Genomic DNA, 13,606 nt, shown 5'->3' with positions numbered 1-13,606 from the left:
CTTATCTCCCACCTTTCTTTTACTTATAACTGACATTTTTAAATGGGGCATTCTTAAACCAGGGGTTTTATCCATTTTGCTTACCAAGTCAGCTCCTACACAGCTGCCTTTACTGCCTTGAGATGTTAACAGCTTTTCTTAAATTCCATGCACAAAGAGCCATAACCAAATATACCTTTTTCTTCCATATCAATTCAAATGAGAGCTGTGAGAAGGAAATGCTCCTGTTTCTTTTCAGCCATTGCTAGTCAACATTGTCTGCCTGGCACTCTGCAACTTGGCTTCATCAGCTGGCAGCCCTGGGAGTGTGGCAGCTGCAGTTCAAACACTCTTTTCTGGGGCACTGGCCTTGCACCAGGCTGGGCAGAGAGAGGTGGGAAACTGCTGCAAGTTTGTTCTCTCCATCCCTGTGAATATATGTCAAGTGAAGAGCTGGCAGTGAGTGGGCAAGGCAAGGCAGCAGCTGCCAAGTGGAAATGACCATCCAGCAAGAAAGGCTGGAGGGAAGTAGGTTGGATGACAGTAAAGGGGAGAGTGTGGGTGGAAAATGTCCTAGCAGTCACTCACAAGTGTGCTTCTCTCTCATTTGAGGGCACAGCTATGGGCAAGCAAAGCAACAGGACTTGGGTAAGAGGGTTCAAAGATTGCCAAGAGAGCTACAGATGTTATTGCTAAGCCATTCTCCATCATTTCTGAAAGGCCACAGAGTATGGGAGGGATGCCTGAGGACTGGAGGAAAAACAGTGTAACTCCAGTCTTGAAAAAGTACGAGAAGGAGGACCAAGGAAACTATAGGCCAGTAAATCTCACCTTCATCCTTGGAATAACCCAGCCTGGATGTCATCTCTAAGCAGGTGGAGGAAAATAAGGTTGTCAGGAGTAGTCAACATAGATTCACCAAGGGAAATGGGCTGGGTTAGTGGACAGTGAGGTAGATTGAGAACTGGCTGGGTGACAGAGCTCAGTGTTGTGACCAGGCTAAGTTGGAGGGCTTTAGCAAGCAGTGTTTGCAGGGGTCAGTACTGGGGCCAGTCTTGTTCACCTTATTAATCAGTGACCTGAATGAAGGGACAGAGTGTACCTGCAGTAAGTTTGACAATGATACAAAACTAAGGGGAGTGGCTGACACACCAAAGTGCTGTGCTGCCAAGCTGCAAGACCTGGACAGACACAGGAGCCAGGCAGAGATGAACCTAGTGAAGTTCAGAGAAGGCAAGTGCAGGGTCCTGCACCTGAGGAAGAAAAACCCAGGGCACCAGCACAGGCTGGGGGCTGACCTGCTGGAAAGCAGCTCTGTGGAGAAGGACCTACCTGGGAGTTCTGGTGGTCAACAAGTCAGCCAGAAGTGTGCCCTTGTGGCCAAAAAGGCCAGTGGTATCCTGGGGTGCATTAGGAAGAGTGTGGTCAACAGGAAGAGGGAGGGTGATCCTGCCTTTCTACTCAACCCTGGTGAGGCCACATCTGGAGTGCTGTGTCCAGTTCTGGGCTCCTTAGTACAAGAGAGAGACCTCGACATGGAGTAGGTCCAGCAGAGGACTATAAAGATGGCTGGGGGACTGAAGCATCTTGCTTAAAAGGAAAGGCTGAGAGAGCTAGGATTGTTTATCCTGGAGGGGAGGTAACTGAGAAGGGACCATCAATGCTTACAAATGTTTAGGGCAGTTGACAAGAGGATGGGATTAGACTTTTTAGTGGTGCCTAGGGACAGGAAAAGGGGCAAAAGGCACAAACTGAAAGTTTGAAGAACACACAGGAAGTTCCATCTGAATGTGAGGAAAATCTTCTCTGCTTTGAGGGTGACAGAGCACAGCAACTTCTCCCCTTTGCAGCTTATATTGAAAGGAAAGGTATGATTGCAATGTAGTGTATCATAGTCCATCAGGAATAGAAGGTGAGTAAAAGCCAGGGAGCTTTTTAGAGTACCATAGTCCTAGAGCTGCAAATGGCTCTGCTGATTTTAGCACAGCAGTCCCCACACCCACAGCTCATTGAACACTCAGCACTGCTTGTAGATACTCGTGTTTAAGGTTGGGTTGACAGAGAGAAGAAGGGATGTAGCTGGTGGGCCAGTGCAAGCTGGGAGCTGCTGGTTTTCTTTTCACTCCTGGCCAGAACTGCAGCTACCAGGTTAAAGCATCTCCCTCCTTTCAAGTTTTTTTCCAGATGCAACATGAGAGCTCCCAAAGTTTATCTCAGACTTTCAGATACGTGATAGCCACAAAAGGCTGGCCGCTTGGCACGAGGCTGCCACATGCTCTGTGGTGTCCTGCACAGGACTCCCAGGCATGCAACAGCCTGGCAAGAGCAATGCCATGCGCCAAAACAGCCATTTTAGGATGTGTAAGATCTGTGTGTACCCTGCAATTACTCTGAAAATACCCAGTAAATACACCTAGCAGAAGAAGCACATGCAGTCCATATGCCTTACAAAAATGTGCATACATGCCTGTCTGAGAAATGTGCCTACTAGTGATGAGTGTAAATATTTTCTAAATTTTGCCAGAACAGCAGGAAAATCCAATTAAATCAAGGTGCTCAGAGGGATGGAGTGCATCTCCTCTGAAGACAGGCTGAGAGAGCTGGGATTGTTCAGCCCGGAGGAGGCTGTGGGGACACCTTAGAGCAGCCTTCCAGTACCTGAAGGGCCTGCCTGAGAACTGGAGATAGACTTTTTAGAAGGGTGTGTAGTGACAGGACAAGGGGAAATCTGACAGAGGGTAGGTTTAGGTGATATATTAAGAAGGAATTCCTTAGTGCAAGGGTGTTGAGACTGGAACAGGTTGCCCAGAGAAGCTGTGGATGCCCCATCCCTGGAAGTGCTCAAGGCCAGGTTGGATAGAGCTTTGAACAACCTGGTCTGTCCTGGTCATCCCTGCCCATGGGAGGGGATTTGGAACTAGATAATCATCAAGGTCCCTTCCAATCTAAACTATTCCGTGATTCTGTGGAATTGCGGCTTAATTCCTTACTCCGGTAGAGGCATGAAGAGAGCTAGTAGCACTGCGGTAACTTAGTAACTGGATGTCAGTAAGAATCTGGTGGATATATGAATATTCTGGCGGGCAGATGAACATTCCGGTGGGTGTTTGAATGTTCCGGCGGCAATACGGACACCGGTGGGTGTTCGGGAGCTGCGGCGGCTCCGTCCTGAGGGCGGCCCGGGCCCTGCTCCGCCCGCGCTGGCCCGCAGGGGGCGCGCGGCCGCCTCAGCCGCCCTCAGCTCCCGCCCCGCTGGGCCCGGGGCATCGGGGGCCGCTGCGGGCGTTCCGATCGCTCTCCTCAGGCGGGGATGGCGGCGGACGACGAGGCGGAGCTGAGCCTGCTGGAGTGCCGGGTGTGCTTCGAGCCGTACGGCCCCGACGGGCAGCGGCGGCCGCTCAACCTGCCCTGCGGCCACGTCCTCTGCCGGGGCTGCGTGGGGGCCCTGGCCGGCGCCGAGGGCCAGAGGCTGGAGTGTCCCTTCTGCCGGCGGCTCTGCGGCCCCGCCGAGACCAGCGACTGCCGCCCGCTGCTGCAGCTGCTGGAGCTCCTGGGCCCCGCCGGCGGCGGCCTCGCCTCGGCCCTGGGCAGGAGCGGCGGAGGGGCGGCGGCCCCCGCGGGGCTCGGGCTGCGGCTGTGCCTGGGGGGCTGGGGGTCGCTGGTGAACCCCACCGGGGTGGCGGTCTGCCCCTGGTCGGGCCGCCTGGCAGTGGCACACGACGGCAAGAAGAGAATCCACGTCTTCGGGCCGAGCGGGGTCTGCCTGCGGCGGTTCGGGGAGCGGGGGGACGCGGGCAATGACATCAAGTATCCGCTCGATGTGACGGTCACGTCGGACGGGCACGTGGTGGTCACGGACGGCGGGGACTGCTCCGTGAAGGCCTTCGATTTTGAGGGAAGAGGGGTTCTGGCTGTCCGGGAAGGCTTCTGTTTGCCCTGGGGCTTGGATGCCACCCCCATGAACGAAGTAATCGTGACCGACTCGGAGGCAGGCGCGCTCTACCGCTTGGCGGCCGACTTCCAAAGCGGGGAATTAAAGAAGTGTCAGATGATCCGGTCCCGGCTTGTCAGCCCCAGAGGGGTTGCAGTCTGCCAGACCTCGGGCGCTGTCGTGGTAATAGAGCACCTGAAAGCTCGAGGACCGAGCAAGGGCAGCACCCGCGTGAAGATATTCAGCGCGCAGATGGATCTCATCGGCCAGATGGACAGCTTCGGTCTGAACCTCGTTTTCCCCTCCAGAATATACGCTACTGCTGTGGCCTTTGACAAAGAAGGTCGTGTTATAGTAACGGATGTTTGTAGCCAGGCTGTCATATGCTTAGGGAAACCTGAGGAATTTCCCGTCTTTAATCCTCTAATTAGCCACGGGCTTTCTTACCCTGTCGGACTGGCTTACACGGCAAACAATTCCCTCGTCGTTTTAGACAGCGGTGATCATTCAATAAAAGTATATAGCTCTATCTGAGTGAGCTTAGATGCTTAGTGCTGCAGGCTCAAGCTACTTAATTCTGGCCATAAAGCATGCAGAGTTCTGGAGTTTGTAGGAGAGGAGGGAGGAGGTGGTTTTGGGGCTTTGAGAGAAATCACCCTCTGACCAGCACGCCATGCTTCCTGCAAAACTTGCATCACGTCTCTTGCCTACCTGTGGGAGAGGACCAGGCTGTTGCTGCCTGTAGCCAACAACAAATCAACCAAACAAACCATTTGGCATTTTAAAACTATTCCATGCCTTGACAACCAAGTGGTTTTGGTTCTTTTTGACAAGTAATCAAAGACCAGCACCTGTGAAAGGAACATGTCATTTATTTATATTTCCAAGCACATAATTTTCACTATTCTTAATTAAGTATAGATACACTCCTGACAGAACTGTTACCGGGAATTGTGCACGAGAAAGGAGATTGCCTTGATGGAATGATAGGAGAATTGGAAGTCTCTCAAGGTTGCATAAATCCAACTAAAATCATTGTGATGGAGGAGCTACCACTGATGAGTGAGTTATGAGAAGTGAAATCCTGGTCAAAGTCTATATTTTCTGTACTAGGAAAATGCATTTCTGGGGGCACTCTGATAGTTTATTCCCACCTTTATTAAGGTTGTAGTGGAGCACTTTGTCTTCTTCTAAAATGCCCAAGTTTTTACCTAGATGATAATGTCTTTGATAGTGTCTTTACCTGGAGATAATCTTGTGTGTGGTTACACAGCGTGGGCTGCTTTGCCTAAAAGCCTCTTGAAGTATTCACGTTTAGACCACAAATACTCCTGCATATGTAAGTTTCAGTTGGCTGTGCTGCTAACACAGCTACACGTAGGAGGTTTTCAGCACTGTCTGCCCCTGTTTTGTCATTAATATGGTGCTTTTGCACTCCAAACTCCAGGATTCAACTGCAAATTGAAGTGCTAGTGAGAAGTAAGCCTCATTTTTTTTTCCTAGCTTCCAAACGAGGTGTTGTTGATTGTGAACACACAGAAGATTTAGATCTGTTTACGTTCTCTTGTTTTACTCACAGTAGTATTATATTCTCACAGTTTTACTGTGGACACAAATCCTTTTGCCTTACTGCATAGTGGAAATTATGGTATATATGACTATGAGAAAGATTTAATACCCCCACTAGAAGTCACTGCTGCATTTTTAGGCATTTACTTGCTGCTAAAATGGTTCAGCATTAAAATGAAGTTAGATGTAAATGCTGTCTGAGGCAGAGATGAGTAGGTTAAAATGGCATAAAACTTTTGTGGTAATTTTTTTTTTTTAGCAATTGAAATCATTAATATTAACTAATGTAATTTGAAATTCACAGGCAATGTATCAGTAAATTTTTATCTGGCTTTTGGTCTGACTTCAGGGCATCTAATAACTGCATGTGTTACAGCTCCAGTGATTTACCAAATACTTGCATTAAATTGGAGCAGTTTAGCCCTCTAATTCAGCCAAAGTGTTAATCTGTCTCATATCAACATTTATATATACAAAACAAATCCATTAATTGCAGCTATTTGTAAAGGTTAATTGAACAGCGACCTGTCAATAAAGTGTGATTTGCTTACTCCTATATTTTAATAATTTAGTGATAATTCGTCATATCTTTTCATCATGTTTCCTTGTTACAAGACCATTTCTGTATTGCAGTTGCCCTGCAGATGGTTTCTTCTTCTGTTTGGTGATATCCTGCAGAAGTTGTTGTAGTGCCATCTTTTGCTGTTGAAAATTATATGGATGTGCACAGTTTATATTTTTCAGCCTTCTCTGCTGCCTGGCCAAACAACAATTGCCTTTGGAAGAACCAGAAATCCTCCTTGGCTGTTCCACAGTATGAGCTGTATGGCCCTAAGCAGGAGCCCAGTTGGGAGGTCAGGAAGGAAATTTACTCAGCGAAGCAGACCCCTGGATTTTATCTTCCTTTCTAGATGCCAAGGAGCCACCTGCCTTTGATAGAACCAATTAGATAACACTTCCTTTGGGGGACTGCTGTGTGTCAAAATGCATGCAATACCATCAATGCTGTATTCATTCATAATTAATACTTTGTCACAGTAACACTTCCTCTGAACCATGGGCTGTGAGCTTTCATCTTCTCAAACCTTTGTGTGCACCAGGAGCTTGTTTTTGCTACTACATTCATGGATGGGCAAATTTCCTAGGACCTACTGCCATGTAGGCAACTTTCCAGCAGTTGAAATGCTGATTTTTAAACATTTAACTCATACTGGTTTAAAATCTATGAAAACTCTCGTTGCCCATTCTGTTCCTGTCTCCTTTGGACTAGAAATCACTTGATTTTTGGATTTGTAAGCAAAATAAACTTTGGGGCTTTATTCTACCTAATAGATTTTTTTTTTTTCTATATGCCATCTCCTGCATTCTCTGCTTTACCTACCAGCTGAAAGCAAATGTAGACTTCTTTTGTGAACAATGCAACTGTTTTCCTTTTACTCTACAGCTTGGTGTTTTACAACACTACATCAAAAGAACCATTACATTCTGCCTTAATTAATTTGATACAAAATTTAGAAGCCATAATGAACTGTATAAAACTAAGTATTAAAAATTTTGAGCTCTTCGGCGCGGAAGGGAAAATGCAGCAGTAAACTGAAATCTTTCTTTTTAATACGAAATCTTGTGTTCTGAGAGAGGGATGGCAAATATTGAAGGGCCCATGCTTGAACTGATTCCTTAGGTTTGGGGTCTGACTGGTTGTGCTTGGAAAGGGAATAGCTAGATGTGTGCTTTACCTTTGGAAAAGAGTGGTGGCCATTCCATTTAGAAAGGAACATAGGACTGTGTCTAGTTGCTTCAGTGACAATTACTGTTGAGTTTATTTCTTTAAAAATCCACCACCTTTGCATAACTCTCTGCACCTCATGCTCTAGCCTTTGGCTTAAAACCAAATAAATATATTGGACAGTATTCCTTTAGTGTCATGTCTTCAGCCTCTAGTAGAGATTGCTGTGTCTGTTGTGCACACATACACACTGCAATTCATACTTGGTTTATTTTTAAGCACTGGTCTCAGGTTGCATATAAATATATCAGGGTATGTTTACAGTGTTAAGGAATTAAAGGAGTCGGAGGAGTTTCAGAAATGCATATTGAGATGATGTTATGTAACATATATTTTTTGTTTTGTGAAGAAAATACTTTTAGATAAAGGATTTTTTTTTTTCAGATTGATGAATAAGAGAGAAAAAGTGAAAAAAAAATATAAAATTTATTTCATTTTGGCCATTGTCCATTTGAGCACCTGTCCATTCACTCCAGTCACATTGCTGTGCATATCAGTTTGATCTTTTATATTTTCCCAAATCACAGATATAATGTCACTGTAGCATTTTTTAACATAGAACTGATTTCAAGGGAAGAGGGGTTCTCCTGTAATGTCCAGTCCCCAAACCACTAAGAGCAGGTTTATAGAGTAGGTCTATCAAGATGATAGCCTTGAATATAGGGGACCTTTCAATTCTGGAAAGGCTGATGGTGGTCAAAAAAGCAGCTTTCCTCACTGGGACCATAGGGACACAGTGCTGTTGCACCCACACAGGAGGAATTTACTTTCTTTTCTTTCTCATCAATGTTTGGGTTTTCTTCCCCTGACTCTTCTCAGAGGCTCATCTTACAGTTTACATGTCACCTGTGAGTCACAGCTTGCCTCCACAGGAGCAAAGCAAAAATACACATATTTTTGAAGTGAGTTCTAAACCTTGCTCTTCATTCAGGCATCTCAGGAGAACTGACAGTTTGTTGGGAGAACAGCAAGTGCTTCTTTGATACTGTTACATAAACATCCAGGCTTTCTCTAAAGTGCCTCCTTTGTGTAAGGTCTGACTCTCCTGCACAGCTTCAAAGCTCTCTAATACTGGAGAGGTTCTCAGGGAGCAGATGATGCATTGCATTTAAACCTTTTTCACACTACTGCTTCCCTAGAGATTTACAGATATTCCTGATCTTGGCACTCCAACCTCTCTGTGAGGCAAACACAGTACAAATGTCTTGGCCCTGCAGCTGCTGACAAGAAAGCTGAGAATCAAGGCAAGCCTTTGGCAGACTTCAGGCTAGATCTCAGAGTTCCCATTACAAGGTTACCTTAATAAAGTAGGGAGAGTCTGTGTTTAATCACCCTCTTGTCAGGGAGGTGCCTTCTTGATTTTGGAAGAAGTTTTGACACTATACTGATGATCTTTTTGTTACTAATTCCTTTGGTGTTTCCTACAAATCATAGAAATTAATACTTTTCCAAACCACAGTGTATTCCTAGATAATTGCTTCCAGTGTGCTCCACAACAGTGTGTAGTTTCAGTTTTGAAATGCTCAAATTTCACATTGAGGATAGAAGTGAGAAGAGATGAACTCTGAAAAGGAAAAAAAAAATTAATGAAAGGTGTCTGTGTCTTAAGCAGAGGGTGAACTCCACCAAGTCAGAGCACAGAGCACACCCATCATTCCAGTAAAGAGAACACATTCTTAAGAGGTGAAGCACTTCAGCCTGGAAAATGGACAAGATGATAAGGGCTGTTGCCTTTTGATTAGTATTTACCTCTGGCAGAGGAATAACCTGCATTTGAACAGATTTTCCAGATACAATTAGACACTTTTCAGATGGCAATCCTTTGGAGAGCTATCAGTTACTTGTAGCTTTTATTATCTATTAGTTTGGACCAAAAATCTGTTGGGGGGAAATAAAGATTTGGAGCAAACTAGGCATTTTAGGGAAGTATGCTCCCTGTAATTGAAATAATACATATGTAGCATTTTTCTAAAGATCCCTCTTAATGTAGGCAATTTTTATTTGCTCACAGGTGAGCACTATATGGGCAGAGAATTGAGATGAGTGAACAAATCCTTCTTTCATGGAATATATTGTCTTTTAAATCAGGAAACTATTTCTTGTCACAAGATTCCTTAAAACACTTTAAATACTTTAAATATCATTATATGCCTCGAATGAAGGGTAGGCAATTTTAAGCAAGACATAGGATTAGAGATCTAAAATTATAACTGAGAAAAAGAATTCACTTTGAGAAAACTCTGCAGATACTAAGAAAACCAACCAACCAACCAACCACCCCCCCAAAAATGTTTTTTATCAAAGCTTATTTTTAAAACTTCTAGTACAAAAAAAATTATATTGAAAGAACTATTCATCTGCATAATCACAGGAGGTAGCTCTTACTGGGAATTTTTCCAAATGTAAATAGATAAAAGGTAAAACCCATTTGATACTCACCTAGCATGATTTCCTGATAATATGGACTATGGAATTTCACCAGTATTAACCAGTATTTAGTAACTACTGATCTGTACTAAAAGTAAGAAACAAAGAACAATTGTGTCTTTTACTATCACAGACTAAGGTACTACCATGAGAAGAAATATGTCATTAAAATATGCTTTATAAGAAATCTAGCAAAAAGAGTCAGACAGATTAAGTATTAAAATATATATAATCACTTTAATATGAAAAGGATGTACCTGGCTCCCTTATCTGTCATTGTCCTTAATTAGGTAGGAAATAGGGCTCTTCAGTGAGTTCTCTGCCAACTTCCCCTCAACTTACAGCATGATATTATGGAGCCAGAAGTATTTAAAGTACATGTATTAGTCTTTTTCTATTCCTAATATTACTTGAACTGACTTGTTTGAGTTGAGGCTTGCTCTGTCATGAGTAGTTTATCTGTGCAGTCATGAGTACTGCAAATGGAATTGTCCACATAAATAAATGTTGCAGGACTGGGCTTGAAGTCAGGGAGATTCAGGCTAGTGCAGAGGTTTTCCCTGGAGAAATCTTTGCAGCAGAATTTATGATGACAATTTCTGGGAATGCTGCTTTGGGATTTTATGTGCTAGAAGCCCTGTGCATGTTTAGAATATATTATAAGCAATTATGACTTTCAGCATCAGAAAACCTTTGTGAAAGAAATTTATTGTAATAGTTTACCTTTTCTTATTTATTCTTTCATAATATACTGAACCTGTGCTTGGTTCCTAACACTCCTTTAGACCACATGGATCAGTACCACACTTCACTTTTGGCATGTGCAGTTGCTCAGTGACAGGAAGCTGGGGCAACACCCACTCTGGACCAGCCTCAGTGGAGACCTTATACCTGAACATGTCTTGCAGATCCTACAGCAGAGGTTTTTAGTCTTAGCCAACAGGTTAGAAAAGTTACGGTGTTTACACTGTAGTAGAGATGAAACTGTAGGTTCTAGTCCCAAGAAGACTGTATGAAAGGATTTCCAAGGCTGTAGAGTAGTTAGCCACTTTTAATTTTATTTTGCAAGAAGGATTGCTGCCTTTTGAAGACCAAGTGAAAAGAAACACCATTTCTTCCCTAGAATGGCAAAATGAAATTAAAATTACCCCAGGCCCAGCATTAGAGCTTTTTGTAATTTATTTTTGATGTTCATAAAGCTGTTCAGTATTTGAATGGTGTTATCATTAAAATGCAGCTGATTTCACACATTTCCACTGTGTCAGTGTTACTGAGATTAAAAGATACCCAACAAACCCAAAACACTTAGAAAAGCACACCTTGAAGGCAGAAGTAAATCTTGTCTTTCTTGTATCCTTCTCACTGGAGAAATAAAAGCCATGCAACTGAATTATTATCAGACATCTATATCAAACGACAAACATTCACTCTTTTGTTTGACTTGACTTAAACCTCAAGTCAGAGTTCTTGACGATAAGGCTAAAGTTTTGATTTCTTTTCAATCACATTGTTCCTATTTGTGACTTCTGTGCAAACCTTACCCTTTCTTACCAGCTGGTTTAGTCCAATTCAGAACTGTATTTCTCATTAGTTGTTGTCCAGTCAAACTGCAGTGTACATGTGTGTCCTCACTACTTTGATTTCAGAAGAAAGGTTAATTCCCCCAGAGGTTCTGTCCATGTTTTGGTTTTGCTGTGTTTCTCTTCTAAAACAGCCTTTCATCTTTGCTGTCAGATTAAAGGGAGGAAACCTCAGATCACAATATGAATAGTGGGAAAGGATCAAGTCATTCAGGGAATGCCTTTGGGAGACAGGCAATGCAAGCTTTATTACCGGAGAGAAGAGGGTGAAGGACTGTACAATTCAAACTATGTGTGGACTAACAGTTTTAGGAATCCTTCTACCCCTGTACTTCCTCCTGTGCAGCTCCATTTGTAATAGTGACTGTGGGAAAAATTAAATCAGAAGTCAGTAACTTGCAAGTCACTGGTTTGTTAGTGTTTATTTCAGTCCTCTGCCACAGCAGCAGGCTGGTCCCAGTGACCACGACCATGGCCCCGTATTGGATTTTGTGGGTGACTGCTATAACTGGTCTGAGTTTTCATATCAAATGCTGGTGGACAACCTACAAGAAGCTTCCATAGGTCATCTGTTCCTCAATTTATATTTTTACCTGCAAAGAGCAAGCCTTTTGTCATATTTTACAGAAGATAAAACTTAAAGTGACATGATAACGAAGGATATATAGTGGTTGCACTCTTTGACAGTCTTCAATAGAAAAATGAGAGTATGATCCGTTGCTAATCATTTTGGTGGTGGTGATTTTTATGAGATTATTATTTTTGGAATGTTTTCTTCAGACTGGAGAGTACTGGGAGGAGAAGTGATGGGGTGTTTTGTTTTCTAAATAAAAGATCATAAGTCTTGTTATCCACCTTAATTAGCACCTTCAGCACTTGTTTCTACCTTCTACAGGAACTGATGAAACCTGCTCAACTTAATGTGTGTCTTCCAGATGACTTCAATAGATAGGAGACAGATCCAAGATCCAAGACTGTGATGAGCTGACTTCCATATGTTTTAACAAACACAGTTCCACCTCCTCTCTCAAGGCTTTGCCTCACTCAGCTTCCTTGTTTAGCTGACGTGCCAGCGTGTGTTGTTCTCCTTTCTAATATCTTTCAAACAAGAGCTTCTTTCCTTCTCCACACTTTATAAAGATAACACCTTTGTCTAGAGTGCTTATTTGCAGGCATTGCTAAAAAGTTATTGCGTAAGGAGAAATTTTGGCTTGGCCAGCATGGTTAACAGCTCAGCTTACTTAGTAAGCAAGCTTGGTGGATGTACTCCTCCCTCTCCACCCTCCTCTTCCTCCCAGGGGCAGGGCCCCAGTTGCAAATCTCTCCCATGGTAGCCAGCAAAGTTCAGCTTCTCTCTCAAAGCAGAAAGTAAACCAACAAGGGGACTGTGACTAGGTGCAGAGGGGTTAACAGGAAAGCTGCTCTTTTGTTCCAAGAGACTGCTGCCACTAATCAGGCTGTTTATATTTACAGCTTTCCCAGTCATCCCTACTGAGCACAAGGCTCACCTCTGAAGACAGAGTCTGAGCAGTGCTGTGTGTTTGACAGATTGCATGTAGTACCTGTTTGCTAACTGAAGACTCTTGAAGACTGCAGACTCACTTTTCCTACTGTGGAAAGGCACATACCTGCACTTCGCAAATGCATAATAATTAGTGATGCCCTGGACAATGTTTGTGAACCAACTCCCTGCTCACAAGTGCCCTTAATCTCAATTTGGGACTTGTAGTCACAAGAGAACTGCATGGATGTGCTGGAGTGATGCTTGCATACCAGACATTCCTAATCATAAAGATGAAGAGGGGCGAGAGCTTTCTGGATAGGGGGAATAATGGCAGGGTTGTCCTTTCCTTCAGTTCACTGGGGCCTGCCTACTGATTTAAATTGTAAATAACTTTACAAACCAGCTGTGGCACTTCGTTTCTTCTTAGGCAAAGCATCTGATTTCTACTAATATATAGGAGAAAATTGAAAGGAAAAAAAGGGAAAATTCTATTGATTTAATATCAATCCCTTTTCGTAATTTAATAGTTATATTAACCACAGATATGTGATGTCAGTTCCCTTGGGACTTTTTGATCTTACTTTTTAAGAGTACAAAACTCTTTCCTTTACCTTTCCACTACCATAACACATTATTATCACCATGGTGTTTAACGACTGTATAGTGGCACACGTCTGATACGGTCATCAGGAAAGATTGCCTGCTATCACGTCACCTAACCCAGTCAAGCTCACTCTTAAAATTAGCTTAAATTAGTCCTCTGGTCGTCTGTGTAAGAAGCCATTCGTTCCTCTGGGGGTAGAAGTCAATTCATTTCCAGCCTGAGACAG

At 43.6% G+C, this 13,606-nt stretch overlaps 1 protein-coding gene across 1 annotated transcript; it reads left to right on the top strand.

Annotated features, from left to right (window-relative positions):
- The first annotated feature begins 3,238 nt into the window (after window positions 1–3,238).
- On the top strand, window positions 3,239–7,390 carry NHLRC1 (NHL repeat containing E3 ubiquitin protein ligase 1). The gene has a single exon (XM_023919880.2). The coding sequence runs from the start codon at window positions 3,290–3,292 to the stop codon at window positions 4,442–4,444; it is 1,155 nt and encodes a 384-aa protein (XP_023775648.2). The 5' UTR covers window positions 3,239–3,289; the 3' UTR covers window positions 4,445–7,390.
- The last annotated feature ends 6,216 nt before the right edge of the window (window positions 7,391–13,606 follow it).

Source organism: Cyanistes caeruleus, chromosome 1 (genome assembly GCF_971803275.1).
Source record: "Cyanistes caeruleus chromosome 1, bCyaCae1.hap1.1, whole genome shotgun sequence".
Lineage (NCBI taxonomy): Eukaryota > Metazoa > Chordata > Aves > Passeriformes > Paridae > Cyanistes > Cyanistes caeruleus.
Note: the sequence above shows the minus strand (reverse complement) of the source record. Positions and strands in the feature narration are given on the sequence as shown.

Excerpts from the sequence above, each read along its gene's own strand:
- NHLRC1 (XM_023919880.2), top strand. The coding sequence starts at position 3,290 with ATGGCGGCGGACGACGAGGCGGAGCTGAGCCTGCTGGAGTGCCGGGTG.